We start from the raw sequence: 20473 nt of genomic DNA, 5'->3' as shown, positions 1-20473 counted from the left end.
ACCTCTAGGCAGACAGAGATTGCAAGGAATCAGGGAAACTGATGAATTAATTATGCCCAGAAAAAATACATTATACACGTGGAATCACTGAAAATCTAATAATTCACTGAAATCTAATGGCATTTTCCAGGTAACTGGGTCCTTCCCACTGCTATACATTCTGAGACACGGGGTGGGCCTCCCACCCAACCTCCACTCCTACACAGGAACAGGAATTACAGATCAGTGTCATGCTGACAGCATGAAAGAGAATTCGATGAAAAGAAATGTAAGCTTACTGCAAACACTATGGTATAAAAATACTTTTAAAATAGCTAAGTCTCTCCTGACACCAACAATTTTAAGCAAAATATCCTTCAAAAATTAGCTTCAACATCAGCATCAGGCACTTCAACAGCTTTTCCTCAAATTCTACCTTGGTAATCATTGTTTATTTACTTTTATTTCTAGAAGCTCACTCTTTTGGTGAAAAGCAAATATTTCTTTCCCTCAGCAAAAGGGGTTTTAAAATCCACTCAAATTGAATTTGTGGTCATTTCAGAACACAAAAGGAAAACATTATCTCAATCCCATTGTTCTAACATTTTGAAAACAAATGACTTGGTGTCTAACATTTTCAAGCCACTCCTCAGCAGTTCTATTTCAGCAATGCTCAGAAATAAAATTTTTTCATCACACATTCATTTGATGTTTTGTGTGAGAAATTCTGCACATCTGAGCAAGGAGGTGACAAACTCAGATTATGTAAAACGATTGCAACAACTAAAAGACAAATAACCACCAGCAGCATCACTATCTGACACTAACTCCCTCCTAGTAATGGCTTCCTTACCAACTAGAAGCCCCACAATCCCTTATTGTACATTGATTTTTTGCAGTTAGAGGAGGCTGAGAAATGCCCAACACAATCCCAATCCAAGACCGTGCATGACAAATTGTCCAAATACTCACAGGGCTTTGCTTGCTCTGCCCATCCCCTGCATGTGCAGCCCGGCAGCGCAGTCAGCCAGGCTGGGAATTCAGGGGTACCGCTGCCTGGAGAGCACTCTGGTACAGATCCTCCTCTGATCCCTCCCTCTCCCTAGCGCTGGCTCCATCCTGCTGCTCCCCACATCAGGATGATGTTACAGGTGACACCTCCTGCTGCTGATGTCAAGCTCTGTTCCCAAAATCACAAGCATTGTCTCCTCGCAGTGCTCGCTGCTCCTACAAGCATCACCTGCACATCCTCTGGGTGCCAGGAAGCCAGTTCCAGCAAGGTTCCAAAGAAGCTTATGGACACAAAGCCTTCCCTCTTCGTCAAGTCTCCCAGTCTTACAGAGCTGCTTTAATTCCTACCAGAATGCTGCAGCAAATGTAGCCTCTATGCCTCCCCTGGGGGGAAAAGGAAGGATTTTTACAGTTTCTTTCTCTGGTGCAGCTTAATTTGCTCTCTTCCTAGAGCAAACTGCTGAAAGAACAGGGAAATAATGGATCAGGAGACCAGAGTGACTGACTCATGGATGCTCTCCCGAACATTTTGGAGTAAGGCGAGGGGCTGGTGATGCAGCCCAGGACCAGAGCTGATGAATGGCGCAGTGCTGCTGTTGTCATGGCAACCAAGAAAGAAAAAAAAGGCAGCACCATATAAGGAGTTGTGACATGGATTCTGGGAACAATTTATACTAAAAGGCTCTAAGCCCTAGGATACTTTAAAGCTGCATCACCCCCTTGGCTGGGGACAGGTTTCATTGTTCACATTGAAGCAGTCTGCACAAATTTCCGACAGGATCACATCCAGCCCAGACACGTTTGCATTGGGAGAGTTACAGCAAAACAACATGATTCTGCAGTGTGTGTAAATAACTGGAAATTCAATAACTGAAATTATTAATTAAGGGAAATGGCTGGACACTAATAAAGACCCAAAGTAATATCTGTGAGAACAGAATACCCACAGGTAGGCGCAGCCCCACACAGTGAGGAGCTCTGTCCTTACAGAGGGAGGCTGAGATGAGCCAAACTGCAGCACCATCAGGTGGCTGAGAGACTGAGCAGCACTGACACCAATACAGATCCTGCCAGGCCTCCCCAAAGACAGGAGACATTCCCAAATTAACCCATAACCCAGGCACTGTAGGGCAAAGGAGGCTGGCAGAGCCCCCAAAGCATCTTCAGGTATGGCAGAGCAGGGAAAGCCAGCTCACACACACCTGGCATCACAAACTGTGAGCAAGGCCAAGGATTGTATTCCATGTGCAGCTGGGAAAAACACATTATTTACCAGAACCATAATCAGCTGCTTTTCACTTAATGCATGTGCTCAAACAAACATTACACAGTGAGGGAGAGAATGGCCACTATTGCACCCAGCACAACCACAACACTGCAGAGCTGGAGCCTGGGCTCAGCAACTGAAACTTTGTCAGAAATCCTTCCCATTGATGATTTATTTTACTTTTAAACACAGAATCCCACAATGGCATGAGCTGGAAGGGGCATTAAAGATCATCCAGTTGCTCCTGCTGTGCCCATGGGCAGGGATACTTTCCACTGTCCCAGGTTGCTCCAAGCCTCGTCCAGCCCAGCCTTGGACACTTCCAGGGATTCACAGCTTCTCTGGGCAGCCTGTGCCAGGGCCTCACCATACTCACATCATAGAATTATTGTTATGGTTGGAAAAGACCTTGAAGATTATCAAATCCAACCATCAACCTTGCAACACCATGACATTCCACACTAAACCATGTAATCAAGTGCCAGAGCCACACATTTTTTGAGTGCTTCCAGGAGTAGTGACTTAACCACTTCCCACATGTGCCAGCACTGACAGCTTCCCCCCAGCACTCCCACCCCTGAAGCTGTGCCTCATCATCTCTCACACTCCCACCCATCTGAGCTGGTACAACAATTTGGAGAGAACATGTGGTCCTGGGGGCTGCAATCATTAATCTGGGTTTATCATCACTAAACAAGAAACAATAAAGTTTTCAAGTCGAGAGATCTGAGCTTTTTAGTCCCACAACTTCAGTTAACATCAAAGAATACTGAACGATTTGCTGAAGAGATAGAGAAGGGAGATGTGACACTCTTTGTGGCTACTCCCAAGAAATGCAAGGCTATCCCATGAGGGATGGGGAGAAGACAAGACTCCAGCACTACAGATCATGTGTGATGGTGGCATAGAACATATTGTGTGTTGAGGTGCCCCATCCCAGAGGGACCTGGAGGGTGTTGAGAACCACAGTGGTGAGGCCTTACTGAGAAGATCAAGTCTCCATCCCACTCAGCCCTACTCTCATCATCTCTCTGAAGGATCTAGTGAAAAAATATACATCTTTTTTAGGAAAGAGGTTGATTTACAGGAATATTCCTACTGATTTGTATGAATTTTATTCTTAGGGGAAGTTCCCACACTCCCCAAACACAAGGGAGGAATGCTCTCAAAGACAGGATCTGCAATGAAACCAGTTCCCCAGGCCCATGTCTCTGAAGACACTGAAGCAGTTAATTCACACTGGATACAGCGCGATCAGGCCTCCGAGAATCCAAACCGAAAGATCCAGGCCAGGTTTTTGTTAGAAAAACACGATTTCTTTCCTAAATTTCTTGCTAATATTCTCCCCTCCTCTCTCTCTGCATAAGCACTCACACACATGCTCTAAGAGAATCCCAATGCTTGCAATCTGTCATTCAATAGAAAAAATAGCAATAGCCAAGTACAGTGATGAATAAAATTATCCCTGCGCATAGAAATGTACAATATGTAAATGAACACTCCTTCCTGAGGAGGAGGAGGAGGAGTGGGATGCAGCATAGGGCTTTGTGCAAACCCTCTGCACATGGTGGGTTCCACAGGAGTGGAATAAAACATAATGAGCTGAGTCTTTCAGCCCAGTATCTCCTTTATTAACCTAATGTATGTATTTTTGGCACCGATTCCCAAAAGCACTTACATACATTCATCCCTAAGTACCCTCCTGGAAAGCACTGCTGTCCTCAAAGCAGGTATACAGACTACCTGCATTATTTTCTTCACAGTTACGGCTTTCAGTCAGCAATAACACACCCGTCATGTATAGCAGAATATTTAAGCCCATTGTTTCAACAGCAGTTGCTTTTTGTACAGCAAGCACGGTAACTTTTAAGTGCTAATTTTATTGCAGACACAAACCAAAATGGTGTCTTCCCTTACTTAACCTGGGCTGGGAGGGTGGGGAGTTTTCTTTTCCTTTATTACACATTTTTCACATTATTTTTGTTAATAAAGCCACTATTACAAAAAACCAAAAAAATTAAATAATACAAACTGAGGTTGAATGTGCTGATTTAAGTATGTTTTCAGTCAGTGCTAAACAAGAGCAGGAGGGGGAGAACTGATTACTTATGCTATTACTTCACTTCTTAGAGTGACAATGATCTTAGTTTTCTTAATCACCAGACTATTCAGCAGACTGGAAACTGCACCCACATGGAATATTTATCACCCTCTGAATCCAGCCAAGTCTTCATACCAAGCAAACCCAGATACCAAGATGTGAATGAGTGACCTTAGTTCCTCTGGGTAGAAAACACTCACGCTGTGGACTGTCTTCCTGAGGTTTTTTACCAAAAATGGACATTTTAACTTTTCTGTGGATGAAAAGCTGCTTTGGTTAAAATCAGGCAGATTAAGAACTTTAAAAGATTATATTATCATAGAATTATGGAACGGTTTGGGTTGGAAAGGACATTAAAGCCCATCCCCTGCCATAGGCAGGGACATCTTCCACTGTCTCAGGCTGCTCCAAGCCCCATTCAACCTGGCCTTGGACACTTCCAGGGATCCAGGGCAGCCACAGCTGTCCTGGGCAACCTGTGCCAGGGCCTGACCATCCTCACAGCCAGGAATTCCTCCTGCATATCCAATCTAAATCTCCCCTCTTGCAATCTGAACCCATTCCCCCTTGGCCTGTTGCTCCAGTTCCCAACACAAAGTCCCTCTTTGGCTGTAGGCTCCTTCAGATACTGGAAGACAGCTGTATCTAGTATATGGTCCTAGGACAAAAAATTTTATTAAAAAAAATTAAAATATAAAGATTTTTATGTACCATAAGTTTGAGGGTCCCATCCTCTCACCAACCGCTCTGCAGATATGGAATTATGACTGGAACAGAATCTCTCCCCTACCCTTTCCAAGTTCTCCTTTCACCAGAGGAAACAAAAGGCACCAAGTGCATCAAAGCTCTCTTTTGTACACACAGATCAGAGTATATTCCATAAAAACTCTTTTTGGAGATTTCCCTCAGCACAAGCACAGGACCCCGGCTGACCATAAAGCTGGGCACAGAGCAAGCCAGACTTTAGGCAAAAAGCGAGTTTCTCAAAAACTGTTAGCAGTCAAAATACTTTTTTTCAGGCTTTTATATGGATGTTGGACTCCAAGTGCTTTTGAAAATCACACTACTGCATCACCTCTAGGTATTCATACCACAGTCCTGAAAGGTTAGATAACAAAGCAATATCTAAAAATATGCATGAACCAAAACCAAAATCACTTTGCTATAGAAGTTCATAATTTCTCTGATGTTCTCTTGACATTCAAAATTTAGGCATCAACTTCTTTAAAATCACTGTAATGCTTCCACTGTGCATAACAGCAACACTAAGTGGAACTGAAACACACTCTGATAGAAATTTCTCAAAAATGAGAGAATATTTGTAAACTGGACAGGCCTTTTTCAGCAAAGAAAGATTTCTCTGTCAACACAAAAATCCAATCCATCCCCAGGTTTGACTGAAGCAGCTGCTGTAATAAACAAGGGAATGACTTCCATACAGAAACCATTCAAAGCTTTTTCTTACAGATTTTTGCACCAACGGACCTTAAAAGCCCCAGTGAACTTTATTTAAGTCCTTACCAGTTAACTTCTTCACAGGTTGGAGCCGAACACTGATAGACTGATGTGTGAGTAAGGGGGAGGATGGAAGGGAGCGGGACATGCCCTCCATTATCCGAATGTGCTGCATACCTTCGGTCACTGGGAGTGGCGGAATAGCGTAGTCAGGTTCAAAAGCACAGTCGTTCTCTGTGGAGGTGCCTAATGGGGAGAGGAAAATAAAAACGAGTTAGTTAGAATGCAAGGGAAAGAATCCTGCTTCCATCATTCCACAAGGGCTGGCTGGAGGGAACCCTGTGCAGAGCTGTCTTGCCAACTGCTTGTTCCCTTTGCACACTCGTGACACATCCCTTGAAGAAATTTTAAAGAGCATCTCAGTACCCCTCTCTATATGATGAACAGCAGAACCATGAAGAATTTCTTTCAATGTTCTTAATTTGTCTTTCAGAGTCTTAGAGTGACCAGTTTTCAATAGAATGACCATAGTTTTTAGATTGTAGGTTTCTAATAAAAAACCTCCCAGCTAAATTAAATTTCAACAGGAGGACTTTAGCCTAAAAAAAAAAAAAACCACAACCCCCAAATAAAATGAAGAACAAAGGCCTCTAAAAACAGCCACCAGCTCCAACTCTCCCAAGAGACATACAAAGCCCATGTGGGGGTCGCATCACTACACATCCACAATGGAATACATGGAATAGCACAAGAACAAGTGAAAATAGAACAATTAAAGGACTCAATCCTAATTGTAATCAATACTAATGAACAGTGAAGGGAAGGTGCTTCAGATCAGCAAGAGTCAGGAACTATAAGGTTCCTCCTATTAGCAGCAGATACGGAAACCTTGGAGTCAACGACAGCTAGATCTCCACTCTTGTCAGCAAGATGAACAACCTAACCCAGACAACTAATAATTCATATGTAAAAACCAACCCAAGCTGTTATCATTAATATTTCACTAATTTTTCAATAATATGAGAAGGCCAGACTTGTGTCACTCTGTTACAAGATAGATTTTAGCTCTTATTGCGTGACAATGTTTTCCCTCCATAATGACATTCCTCACTGGATTTCCACTGGATAGCTGTGCTGTTCTAGTTAGCTTGTGAGAGTGTTTTTAAAAGAGAAAATGTTTGCTGGACAGAAAGGGAAATGGGCAAGAGTGGGAATAAGACTGAAGGGTAAGAGCCTCAAATGCATGGTACTTCAGAGGAGATGATGGATGAGATGTATTCCCAATATCCAAAGTACAATGTGAACAACCCAACATATTGCTTACGATCGGCAGAAAAACCCATGTTGAAATAACTGTCAAAAATCTTGGACCAGTTCCTGAAGGGTTCTAGAGGGCTGCAGCATCAGTGGCTGAAATGCATCCATTCCTGGTGCCAGCAGTCAGGAATGTCTCTCAGCAGTTTTGTAATGCTCTTTACATGAAAGCCAAATAAGCACTAACACCCTTCACACCTACACTGGTTTTGACAGTTCAAAACACAACTCACTCCCTGCTTGCTCATCACTCACCAGTTACCATGAGCTCTCTGCAGGCTCTGCCAGCCCAGTCAGGCTCACCAGGAGTGTCAGGGAAGACAAACCACCATCGCTGCCAAAACTAGCATCCAAAAAGCCAACCCATGATGCGTTTTTAAAATGCATTTGGCACCAGGCATGAAAAAACAGATTTACCACCAATGATTTTGATTCTTAAAAATAAATTAAATTGCCTCAGGCTAAATTTTAGGGAACCATAAACCATGGGCTCCTGCAGCTTAAAGTCTGGGAAAGACTTACAAGTCTGTGTGCATTTCACTGGTTATTATGGTGTAAGTTCTGTGTCTTTGATCAATCTACTAAAAATCAATGGCAGCATGATTCTGATCACAGCTTCAATGACTCAAAATCATCTCACCCAGGCAAAATTGGAATATTGCCAAAAAAGGACAATTCTCTGGAGAAAATGTCCCCATAATAAGTCATTAGGACACCATGGCAAAACAACAGGCTTGAGCCTAAATGAAAGGAAAATTATTGCTGCAATCCCAAAGACAGAGTAAGTCAATGCGCATAGAACCTACCAGAGCCCTTACTTCCATCAACTGCTGCTCAGTGTTAAAGGTGTGTGAGAATACAACATTTTCACAACCCTCACAAATTAGAAAATGCTTAAAACTTAGTAAAGCTGCTTCAAAGGACACGTAACCCAGCACAGATCTAAGACCAGCTGCTGTCAGGGACAGGAATCCCCATTACAGGATTCTGTGTGGTGTTAACCAACCACCAAACCTACTCTGAGTGAGGGATACACAACAAAAGAGTCTGTTGGATTGTTATTTAAAGAATATAAAGCCTGATTTTAGTACTTCCTTCCTTGAACCTTTTGTCCTCTTCCTGTGGGATGAAACAAACCAAAGCAAAAGATGTAACATAAGGCTGTTCAGCCCCCAGACAGGTCCTTCTGCATTGCATCCCAGGGCTTGAGGAAGGATAACCTGGTTCTGGTGAACCTGCCAGGTCCCCCCTTTGATATCAGGGGGAAGACAAGTAGAAACCTGGAAACCGAATTCTGGATTGGGCTGGTATATGCTGAAGAATTCCAGCACCACCAGCTCCAGCAGCAGACACTCTGCCCCTCTGGCTGCAGTACAGAGTACAGGTGCTCTGCAGGTCCACCTGTGCTGCACCAGGAGTTAGTTTAAACTCCTTCAGCCGCTCAAAGACTGTCTTTGTTTGTGAATCTCAGGACGTTGGTAGCTGTGCGGATAACAATGGGTGTAAAGTCTGTCAGGTCACACAGTTTGATGAGAAACACAACATGTGGGAAATATCAAAGGTGAACAAATGAGACAAGGCCCCGAGGCAGAACAACACTCAGGTTTTACCTTGCCCAGCTCGGCTCTGACGGGAGTCTACACTTGCCTGTCTTCGGTCTGGTGGCTCCTCGTTCCCTCCATCTGCACGAGAACCAAAACAGCACAAGTAGAACATCATAGTGGACAGGTCAGGCAGATGCAACTTTTCCTTGAATCCCATCACCTATCTCGGAAGAACAGCAGGACAAAAGGTCCCTCTGGCAGACTGAAACTGGGGAAACTGCTGCTTGACTCTTGCTCCTTCCACCTTTGCCCCAGCTCACTGCAATGAAATCCACAAGGTCCTTGGGGATAGAAGGAAGGTTTTACTTGCTCCTATTGATTCCACAGACATCTGAATGAGATAAAAACCAAACTGTGCATCTTCAAAGAGTTCCTTCACTTTGGACTGTTATATCAAAATATAAAAATATTAAGCATTGGAATAAAGAGATCCAGAAAAAAAAAAATTGAAATGTGAAATTTGAAACTGTGTCCCTTTAAAATCATTTGTCCGCTAAAAACCAGGAAGGCTGGGAAGAATAAAACCTCTTATTAAATCCTCTTGAAACTGTTTAGGAAAGCAGCTACAGTTAACAAATCCCAAATCCATCTGTGCAAATGCAGAGTGGGACATTGTGTACAATATTATACAATTAATTACAGGCTGCTCTTCATTGATCAACTGACCAGATTAGAAACAACAGATACACCCATCGATATAGATGCTTGAGTACATGGAGTCTCTGGCAGCTGAGAGCAAAAAGAAGCTCAACTCCACAGACAGGGAAAAAGCAAACCCAGAGATTTCAAACGCGGGCTGTATTTCAGCAGCTCTTTCCTTATGGCAGGGGAAGGGGAAGCTTTTAAAATCTTTAAAAACAGTTTTGAAATAACTGAATTCTTAAACAGCTATTTCAAAACTCAATAGCCAGTTTAGCACTGATGTGTTTTGATGATACTAAAAGCCATTGTATTATGATATATTTGTATCTCTGAATAGCTCTACAGAAGTTATTTGGTGGAGGGGCCTGTTGTGCCTAATTTAACTTTATCAACTCCAGCTACATCTGAGCTATATTTGGCTTAATGGGAAGTTGTGAACTGCAGCGCAAGAGCAGAACTACAATGGGGACTAAAAATGTTAGTCTACCCCCACCCCCAAAAAGAGAGGAACCACACCCCAGGCCAGGAGAGGTTTTCTGCTCCCTCTTCCCTTGGTGAAATGCTCCCAGCCCTCAGTTTTCCTGAAGCAACGCTCAGGCACCTCAAACAGATGCCAGCCAGGCCATCTGTCACCTTTACATCTTTCTCTGCTGACACAGCAGCTGCATATGAAGGTCGCCTGGCCACAGCAGTACAGAATCCTCATTTTAAATGAGCCGCACCCACCCCAATAAGCCAACAATTGCCAGGTGCCAGAGAGGCTGCAGACCATGACACTTGCCCAGTTCCCTTTTCCATTCTGATTACCAGAAGGATGTCACACTGCAAATACAACTGCAATATCATTATCATCATCCCTAATGGCCCCTGGCTATGAGCCTCCACAGACAACCTCTAAGTCATGGAGGAAACAAAAATCCTTTTGCTTTGTGAACATAAATCCAAATGCAAAATAACTGTAAGGACTAAACATTTCAAAAGACAAGAAAGTTCCATTACTAATATCAGGAGTAAGCCCCTGTATTTATCCAAAGACACACGATCATCAACAAAAGACAAACTCCCTCCCTGAAAGTTTCATCACCCTTGCAAGTGTTCGACACCAAGCTATATGGGGCTTGGTGGGTGGAACTGCATGAGCTTTAAGGTCCCTTCCAACCCAACCCCGAGATCTCTGATGATTCTATGAATCAATCTCCTTGGAGATCATGTGGAAAGACAACTCCTCTGCTGTACAGTTACCTAGGTGTATTATACCCTACCTTGAGAAAAAGCCATGGCCAAGGGAGGGGCTGGGGGCAACAGATCTGGGGTCCTGCTCCCCAAAATGCTCCATCATTCAATGGGGGGGACACAAAACAGTGACAACAGTGCCAAAGCCACTGGGTTGGAGAAGAGGAACAGGAATCAAGAGTCTGGGATGGATCTCCCTGCAAGTTATACAACGTATTAAGGGGGGAAACAAAGGTCATAGTAAATTAATTTCTGAAATGCATTTGATGCGTGGGAAAGGAAAAAATAAATCAGATGACTCAGCAAATATGAAATCTTCAGTCAGCATAAAACTGCTGTTGCATTTGATTTGGACACAGCAAAGGTGGAGCTTGGTGGAAACCACAGATGGAAAGGAACAACCACAGTTAAAAACTGAATAACTGAACTATTTAATTTTCTTTCTCTTCACTACAAATCAAAATGTTGAGCATAATTTGCTCCTGGCAGTGGAGGAACAAGGTTAGCAGGGAACAATACCACACTTAATTATGAAGTTATCTCACTGTACATGCAGAAAAGGGGAGATTACTGTTTCTAAGGGAATATTAATTCTCACATTTTTTGAACTTCCAAGTGCTTGTATTTACATCTGGTGGATGTGTGCACATCGGGACTCTGTCATCACAGCAACACTCCTAGATATTTTATTTATGCATGACTTTAGGTAGTTTTTACTATTTGCTTCAGCAATAGCTATTGTTTATAGACATGACCTACTATTCAGACAACATTTATGGACAGTATCACTCCTGAAGTTCAATTGATTCAGTTGCTGTAACAATTGCCAGGGTGGTGAAACACCAAAGTTATTGACAAATCCTTCAATGCAACAGCTAAAATAGGTCACCAGAAGTAAATCAGATGTGAAATCATTGCTAGAGAACACAGCTATCTGTGTTAATTTAAAATAAAGACCAGCACAGACTGAGACGAACCTGTTTAAGGAGCTTTACAGAAGTTGTCAAGCAAAAGAGAAAACAATCAAATGCCATGAGGGAAGCGAATAATATTGTAAATATTGACTCAGTAGTTCATATTCCCTTGCATCTCACTATGAAAGTGAGAAAAACTTTTGTGATCTTTTGAAAAATCTCAGTGTTAAAAAAATCCATTAACTCTTATGCAGCGTTTTAGTTTCCAAATGCTGCTGTCTCCTCAGTGTCCAGCATCTGTCCACCTGGGATGCTGGACACAGGTCAGAAACCCCACAAGGCTTCTGAGTCAAGAAGAGAGTAAACAGTCATGGTTATTAACTTTTTATCTCAGTTACAAGGAGATGAAGTGATCTCAAAAATCATGATTAGTCAGTCACAGGATCAGCAGAGTAGCCTCTCCTGCTATAGCCAGGTATGAGAAACCCTCCTTCTTCCTCTTCTTCCCCCATCCCCATTCCACCAGTTCTCCATTAAAACCAATGACACAATAAATCCTCCCCAATACACACAACTAGATTCTTTGAACTGACTGCTCTGACAGAGAAAGAAAATCTCAAGATTTCAGCCTTCCTAAACAAATACCCTGCACAAAGCACCACAGTTAGTATGAGGAGGCTGCAAACAGGAGCCAGATCTGCACCAGCATCTGCACCAGCACATCTGATGTCAGTAAATCCCACAGCACCTCTGGCATCAGCTCTGTCAGCACCTCCTGCCAGGCATTCTCATTAAAGGCAAACATAACAAGTTTCATACAAAATCAAGTGCTAGCAGCCCAATATTTCTGGTTTCCCATTTAATTAAAAGGTCTTTAAAACTCACACTGTGACTAAACGTTTCTCAAGATCTCTGATCTGACAAAGCAATTTTTAAGGCAGAAGAATCCAAGGGTGGGTGAGGCTGCTCCACGCATGCTGGGGAATCTGCGGCAGGAACCGACTGCATTGGATGTGCTGCTGCCCTCACAGCAACCGGCAGAGCACACTCCACTGTAAGAGCTGATAAATCAATTGTTTAAATCCATATCATATCAAAATTGTATCTGGAAAAGGTACAAGACTCACACAAAGCCAGTCAAGCTGGTAGGGACGGATCCGATTCCAGCCCAGCCCAGCAGCCCTGCAGAAGCATCCCTGTACGCATGGCACAGCGTCTGGAAATGTGGCTCCCAGCTGCCATTGTGCTCCCAAAACAAAGATACAGAGGAAAAAGCCTTGAAATAAATAAATCAGACAGCTCCAGGGGCTGGAGCCCACTGGGAGGATCCTGGAGCTGCCGGCACAGCTGCTGCAGGAGCCAATGCCAAGTCTGACCCTGGAACTCGCCGCAGCGATGCCGGCGTAGGAGAGGGAGCTGCAAATCTTGTTCTCAGCATTCCCGATGGATTCCAGCCTGGTAAGAAATGACATGTGCCACATGATCTGCCTGCTGCTCTCCCAGGGTGAGATGTGCTTGGAAAGGGGCAAAGTGTTTCCCAGCCAGAGAAGGAGAGAAGAGGGAGCCTAGTCTGGTACTGAAAACAATTATTTTAATCAAAAGTCCTTCCTGATAATTTAGTTATTGAGTATTTTTCACCCTCAGAAACAATATGCAGCACTATTACAAATTCTTATCATGGTATGATGAATTCAACTATATATTCTATTATATATTCTATTAATTCTACAAAATATTCTATTAAGTCTATTATTATTATTGCTGTTGTTGTTGCTATAAAATAGCAACTTGGCTTAAGAGGCTTTGGCAATTCATAAACATATGTAAGTTCATCCATTTATTGTCCAAGTTCCTCAGTCTTTGAGGAAAGTCATTTTGCAGAGCAGAAATTACAGATTTGTTTGGTTTATCGAGGGAGCTCTAACATGGATCCAGGAAAGCATCACCCAGCAAATGTGATGCTAAAATGCCTCAGCACTTTTTAGGAGCAGAGCATGAACACTTGCTGGGACGATGCATGACAACACAGGCACCTCCTAACAGGCTGCCCAGAGCAGCTGTGGCTGCCCCTGGATTCCCTCCAAGTGTCCCAGGCCAGGCTGAAGAGGGCTTGGAGCAACCTGGGATACTGGAAGGTGTCCCTGCTGCAGGGGGTGGCACTGGATGGGCTTTAAGGTCCCTTCCCAACCCAAACCACTCTGCAATCCAATGATAAATGGACTTCAAACTGTAAAGCTCCATTGTCTTCTTGTGGGATATCCTGCATTAACTCCTGATGTTGCTTATTAGTTATGAAAATCCACAGAAAAAAAGAAAATAACCCCAAAAATCCAACAATAAAAACAAACCAGTGATCAGAGGCCAAAAACTTCTGAGAGGAGGCACAGATTAAAAAAAAATTCTTTGCCTCTGCAAGTACATTTGTGTTTATTTTTATTGCTGCAGTACTTGGAAGCCTGAACTGAAATTAAGGTCCTACTGTGTTGGCAAGCTTGTACAAAAAACACGGCAAGAAAACACCCTTGTCATAATAAATTTATTAAATTAAGTTCCATTCCTACAAGACACATTGCCAGCATTTCTGCCCAGGAATTACAGACACAAGTACAAATGAGGCAGAATGAATCCTAAGTAAGTTCAAATATCAGTGACACAGATCTGTACCTTCATCATCTCAGAGGCTGTTATTTGTCATTGGAAAAAAGCAGGGACTTCTCATCTGAGGTACAATTCATCTCCCCTACTTCATACAGAAAAAGTAGCATCCTTGTTTATATTAACATCAAGTGACTCTTTTATCCAGAGACACCTATACTGAGTATGTAAATCAAGCCAAACAACTTTTTTTTTTTTTTTTTTTTTGATGTGGGAAGATGACTTCATGACAAAAATATATGGAATAAAAAACTGTGTTGCTAATAATATTTGGAAATTATACAGTATATTTCATTCATTAATTTTAAAGCCACCGTAATGATGTCTAAGTCAAAAACAGACTATACTTAATATAAAATTAAATTGTGTCACTTGAAATCATAACAACCCCCCCCCAAATATAAATTAAAAGCTTGTTTTTAAATATGTATGTTGGAATCATGAGATAATTCATGATCTTTACTTCTTATTCTAAGAATGGTTTAAAGGTCCAGTTCAATAGATTAGTTTTGTCTACCAGCAAATCAGTAAGAGAGTCTCCGAAGAGAAGTGATGGCTGAGAATCATTCTGAACTCACCTAAAGAAGATTTTCAAACCTATTTAGATGACAAGAAGTATGTTCTGCTGAGGTCTGGACACCTTATCAAAGCTTCTAATAAGACCATGTCCATAACTTGCTTAGATTTTGAGGGTCTTTTGTACGCTAAGAGGATATGGGTCGGCTTCTATACTGATCTCATCCTCAAAAAGAAAATTATATAAAAGGAAACATAAATCCTCCCACTTCAGAAAGATCTTGCAGCAAAAATTTCCACAATTCCTTCAAATAGGTCAGTTATAGATGGAAGCTCTAGTAAAAATTATCCATGAGTTATCTAAAAATATATCTGATACTAAAAAAAATAGTCCTCACAGACATGCTGAGAGGAGAAGTTTGTGCGAGCAGTAGAAGAGGCTGAAGAGGAGAAACTCCTGCAAAGGTGCAGGTCAAAAGTCAATCCTCTCCCAAAAAAAATATTATTTTTCCATTAAAAGTATTAGTAAGTTATAGGCATTTAGACATATAGACTCTTCCTTAAGGAAAAAAAACGAAGGGCAACTGCAACTCTCAAAAGAGAATTTAATGATGGAATTGCAGAGTCATCCCTCACACCTGGCTGTACACACAGGTACTTCCTGCAGCCAAGAAATGCGTTCTGTGAACCAAGTGGAACATGCATCTTGGAAAAGCAGTCACTTCACATATACAGTGTTGATCGTAAAAATCCCTCAAAAATAAAAACATTAGTCACACCTGGAATATAATCCTAAAATGAATCAATATGGATTCAACATCTGTCAATATAAAAAACAACTGCAAGAATCTGCACTAACACTTCCCAGGGACAAGCAACACTGAATATAAATAATGTTTATCTTTAGGAACTGAGGAAAAAAACGGTATGGAAGAATCTCACATCTTGGGTGAAGATTTAAGTAAAGGCACGTCAAGACTAACAGGGATGGAATTATGTTGAGGAAAGTGTGATGCAAACAGAGCTGAGTAACAGACACGAAGTACAGCAGGGTTTGTTTCAGTTCGACTGGGAATCCTCCTAGCACACTGTATGAGTGAACACAGGAATATCTCCAGCAGTACCCAACTGTTTATATCCAAAAGTGTTCTGCTCAAGGAGCACAGAATCAATATCCAGCCTCATATCCTGCTCCACAAGATCCCTTCCCTCTTGTGAGAACTTAGGAAACTGCAGTATGTGGTGAGGCCCTGGCACAGGGTGCCCAGAGCAGCTGTGGCTGCCCCTGGATCCCTGCAAGTGTCCCAGGCAAGGTAGGACAGGGCTTGGGGCAGCCTGGAACAGTGGAAGGTGTCCCTGCCATGGCAGGGGGTGGCACTGGATGGGCTCTGAGGTACCTTCCCACCACTCTGGGATTCTCTGATGTTATATTTCGCTAAAACTTTTCTCCATTTTAATTCTCTTTCCTGCATATTAAGATGTTGCTTATTTTTTTAACAGGTCAAGTTCTGATGACAAGAAAACATATATTCAACACACTGAGGTAAAATGGCAAAATCAACATGCATGTGTTGAATATTTCTAAAACAATTTATTTATTTAGAAACATTTAATACTTAGTAAGTTTCTAGAATTGTGAGAAACACTACTTTTAGGTTGCTTGTATAAAATCCAAAAATCCATTTTAGTAAATTAGATTATAGGTTTTGTTTAAATCCTGCTTTAAGAGAAGGATTCCAAGTTTGCTCCTGAGGCCAGGCCTCTTCCAGCAGAAAACCCCCAAGTTCTAAGACATCTTAGTGATTTCTTACTCATTTTCCAGATGAAAATGTTGAATTCACTGAAATACACATTATTTTCTTAAAAGATTTGATTGCATTTTTAAACTATTACAGATATACAAATCCTTAAAGTTTCCTCAGATATTCTGGAAAGGACATTCCACTTTCCCAACAGTTTGACTGAACAAATCCCTCACATCAATATTATTTCCTTTTGAAGGTATATTCTCTTTGAATTGTATACGAGAATACCTTTTTTATGTTGAATAAGAGAAGACAAGGTCATTTGATGTGGGAAGATGTAACTTCATCTGCTTTTGCACATCAGCACAGGAATTGCAGGGATTTGATGGAAAACTCCTGCTCCCTCTACTGGCTTCAATATTTCATCACAAATCTGTCAGTAAATGGGAGTGATGCCACAAAATCCCCCTTGTATCCAAAATGTGAGTCCTGTGTCCAGCACTCTGCGGCCCTCACTACAAGAAAGACCATGTCCAGGGAAGGGAATGGAGCTGGGAAAGGGGCTCAGCCTGGGGAAGAGGAAGCTCAGAGGGGACCTTCTGGCTCTGCACATGTTCTTAGGGTTGGTGATAGTCACCTATGTAAACATCTTGTCTGATATTTGTTAATCAGAAGGAAATAAATACATATTATTCTAATACAGGCTGCTAAAATTCCCTCTATGATAGCAGTGCAAGAGAGAAGCAGAAGATTCATTGCCCAAACATATTTGTCTGGGAAGAGAGTTTGGTACATGAACAAGACATATTTTCATCAAATAAATCCAAATACTAGGAATCAAACAACATGCCTGTGTACACATACATCTTCCTGATACATTGCCTTCCTCAGAAGGAAAACATTGAATTACATAAATGCAAAACAAACTTTCAGGAAAGGTCAGTTCATGCTTAAACAAACTCAAGGACAAACTTTACTGTGGTCAGAGGATTTGTCAACATACTCAAGCCTTGTTTAAAATGGATTTATGAAAAAACAGCCATTTTTGTGGAAGAACAGGATCTGAATTGTTATTTCGGTGCAATACCTTGAACATGTGGATACAGTCAGTATTCAGGACCATAATATATGATGGGTCTTTTAGTACCTCACTTCTAACACTTTATTAAATTAAGTTACCTGACATCTATAGGACCCACCAACTGGATCTCATCACTCAGCAATTTCTTTCAGAAACAAAATTGAAAAAGCAGTTGCAACCCTCAAACTCTTCTGGGGTAAAAGTTATCCTCAGACTTCCACGAGATATCACAGATGAGAAACCGCACAAAGATCTGGCCAGGCAGAAATGAGACCTTCACAGAAATACCTTTTATCTTCAAAAGGCAGGAATTGAAGGAGAAGAGCATTTGACAGGGGCCCTTTCAGTCCCGGAATTAAAATATAAAGCAGCAGGTTCCAGAAAGCCCTATAAATACATTGGAAGTGAGAAGTAATTGGGTCTTCGGCAAACCAGGAAAGAAGAAGAGGTTTTTTTAAAACCCTGTGCCAAAAATATTTTGAATGACAGGCAGACTCCTGGCTGGGAAGCTCCAGATAAAAGCTGTGCATTTTATAGTCAAGAACAAGCAAGATGTAATTCCTAACTAACTCAGAAGAGAAAAGCAGACCCTTTGGCCTAAGGATTACATGGCTCAGATTTTAGAGTACTTGCCTTGCCTTGATCTGTTTTTTTGTTTTTTCTGTGTGTGTGGGGGTTTATTTGTTTTTTAGTTTTGTTTTGTTGTTGTTGTTATTGTTATTTTCTTGGGGGGTTTTTTGCTTTGTTTCATTGTTGTTGTTCTTGTTCTTTTGTTGCTGTTTTTTTGTTTTGTTTTGTTTTCCCCCTGGTTTTTTCTTTTGTTTAATGTTACATTTATCTTGGTCTCTGGCAGAAATAAACAGCACAAATTCTTGGGCTTACTCCTCACAAAGTGAAGGGAAATACAAAACAAAACGTGCAGTTTTGCAGCTGAATTTTACCAGGTTCTAAAGCAAATCCAAACTCTTACAGTGGCATTAGTTTAATGTGATAATGTAAGAGAGAAATAGTCCATCTGCTTGGAAAAGAACAAGGATAATTGTAACAGGTGGGATGATGAATCCCTTATATGGACTTATTTCCCTAACAGGATACTGGAATGAATACAACTGGGTCGATTTGATGTACACTACTTCAATATACACCCAGACCAAGGAATGATTAATACAAGCAAGAAAACTGCAGATAAATAAGACAGGTCCTTAATAAAAACAAATGAAAACAACAGAGAACCTTATAGTCTCCAGATTCAGAGAACAGAACTGCCTCGGAAGAACTGAATTAGGAAAGAAGAAGCCACAAACATCTCTTATGAGCAGCAGGTTTACCTATCTGCAGATCAATACACCTGCTAGCCCCAACCACAGGGTTCTGGCCACAACAATCTTGCTGGATCTTCACCCAGAAGGAATAACACAGGAGAAAAACACAGTCCTTTTACACTTTAAAACAAACACATCTTACATAATATAGCTCTGGATATAAACAAATGAGAAAGCTTGTATGTCTGCGTATCTCTAAGTTAATTTACACTGGAAAAACAAAGGTAATCTGCAGCTATACTGAAATCAGATTTCAGCACCACAGATGCTATCTGCCCACTTTGTGGAATATCCATTTATATATGGATAAACCAACCTAATCAAAATACTGTTGCAGGCATATTGTGTCCTCAGGGCATTACTGTAAACCATCCTGAGTGCTCCTGAATCACGGGAATATTTTTCTTAAGACAAGACATTAAGTATGTGCACACACATGTGCACTGAGCACTGTGTGTCCAGAGCACATACTGTGAAACTCCAGCACTCTGAAAGGACACCCAGACAACCAAAATTAATCACAGGAGATTACACAGGCTGATGTTACAGTAGAAATTAATTTATTTTAATTAGCATTACTGTATGTAACCGTCCATTCAGATGCATGTAATTGTATTCTTCTTTTATAAATATTTTGTATGTTTCTGAATCATCAACACCATCAAGCAGCAAAGGGGAAAACCCACCCTGGCTGAGGTAAAATAAATGTTAACCACAGCTCTCAGAGAAGTTGCTTAGCAGTTTCTAAAGGAGGAAAATTAAGAAGGCTGCTGCTATCATTACCAGAGTTCTTTTAATCACGAAGAATTATCAAAACCACATCACATTTAGGAATCATTAGCTTGACTCCACTGCTCCTGTTTGTCAAGTGCTACTGCAAATGGAAGTCATAGCAAAGCACATAAATTTCAAAGGCCAGTGTGCTCCTTTGGATTCCCCAAGAAAAGAACACAATACCTTTAACCCTGATTCAAAGGTTTATTCCCACACTGGAATGCAGAATGACTGGAGTGTAGGAAATGAAGACACAGTACAATTTCACAGAGATGTCTGGGTGGGCTGTCACCAACCCACAAGACTCAGACTCGGTACACAGCACACCTGAAATCTCCAACAGATGATTTCCCTAACATGGAGTTTAGGATTTTGTTCACAGCTCTCAGAAATGGGTGTAGCTCTGATGGGGCAAATCAGAGCACCAAAACCATCAGGGAAGCTTAATTTCCATCTTCTAATTAGCATTCTAAATCATGTTAGTGATAAAGAAAATTTTAAAATTTCAATAAACACATAATCTTTTTAGAACACTTGAATGAGAAAAAAATCCAAAACCTGCAGTGTCCCACCTATGTCCCTATAGAAACTGCCAAGACAAAACCCACCAGTGAAGACAAGACTGTTGGAGGGACCTGAAGGACAGCACTGACCATGTGGAAATGTTCCAGAGAATGAAACACCTGCACCAAGCTGTTGAAAGACAGTTGCCATTTACTGTGAGGCTGGTGAGGCCCTGGCACAGGGTGCCCAGAGAAGCTGTGGCTGCCCCTTCCCTGGAGTGTCCAGGGCCAGGATGGATGGGGCTTGGAGCAACATGGTGTAGTGAAAGGCATCCCTGCCCACAAGAGGAGGATGGG

General features: G+C 41.6%; 1 protein-coding gene and 1 long non-coding RNA gene across 16 annotated transcripts in view; one reads left to right on the top strand and one right to left on the bottom strand.

Moving 5' to 3' along the window:
* The window catches only part of TANC2 (tetratricopeptide repeat, ankyrin repeat and coiled-coil containing 2), a 151637-nt gene that overhangs the window by 100108 nt on the left and 31056 nt on the right, over positions 1-20473 (bottom strand). For 8 of the 15 annotated variants that reach the window (XM_072919093.1, XM_072919095.1, XM_072919096.1 and 5 more), the window contains 2 exons: positions 8738-8809; positions 5880-6059 (listed from right to left, as the gene is read on the bottom strand). The exons of 1 other annotated variant lie outside the window; for it this stretch is intronic. In XM_072919093.1, coding sequence (XP_072775194.1) covers positions 5880-6059; positions 8738-8809 — 252 coding nt within the window. Of the gene's footprint in view, positions 1-951; positions 1679-5879; positions 6060-8737; positions 8810-12647; positions 12876-20473 lie in introns of those variants that run through there. 6 more of the 15 variants (XM_030256226.4, XM_072919098.1, XM_072919097.1 and 3 more) reach the window with 6 other exon arrangements.
* On the top strand, positions 12842-18812 carry LOC140680714 (uncharacterized). The gene is made up of 3 exons (XR_012052085.1): positions 12842-12978; positions 16192-16234; positions 18608-18812. It is a non-coding gene; the product is annotated as an uncharacterized lncRNA (long non-coding RNA).

This window comes from Taeniopygia guttata, chromosome 27, assembly GCF_048771995.1.
Source record: "Taeniopygia guttata chromosome 27, bTaeGut7.mat, whole genome shotgun sequence".
Taxonomy (NCBI): domain Eukaryota; kingdom Metazoa; phylum Chordata; class Aves; order Passeriformes; family Estrildidae; genus Taeniopygia; species Taeniopygia guttata.
Note: the sequence above shows the minus strand (reverse complement) of the source record. Positions and strands in the feature narration are given on the sequence as shown.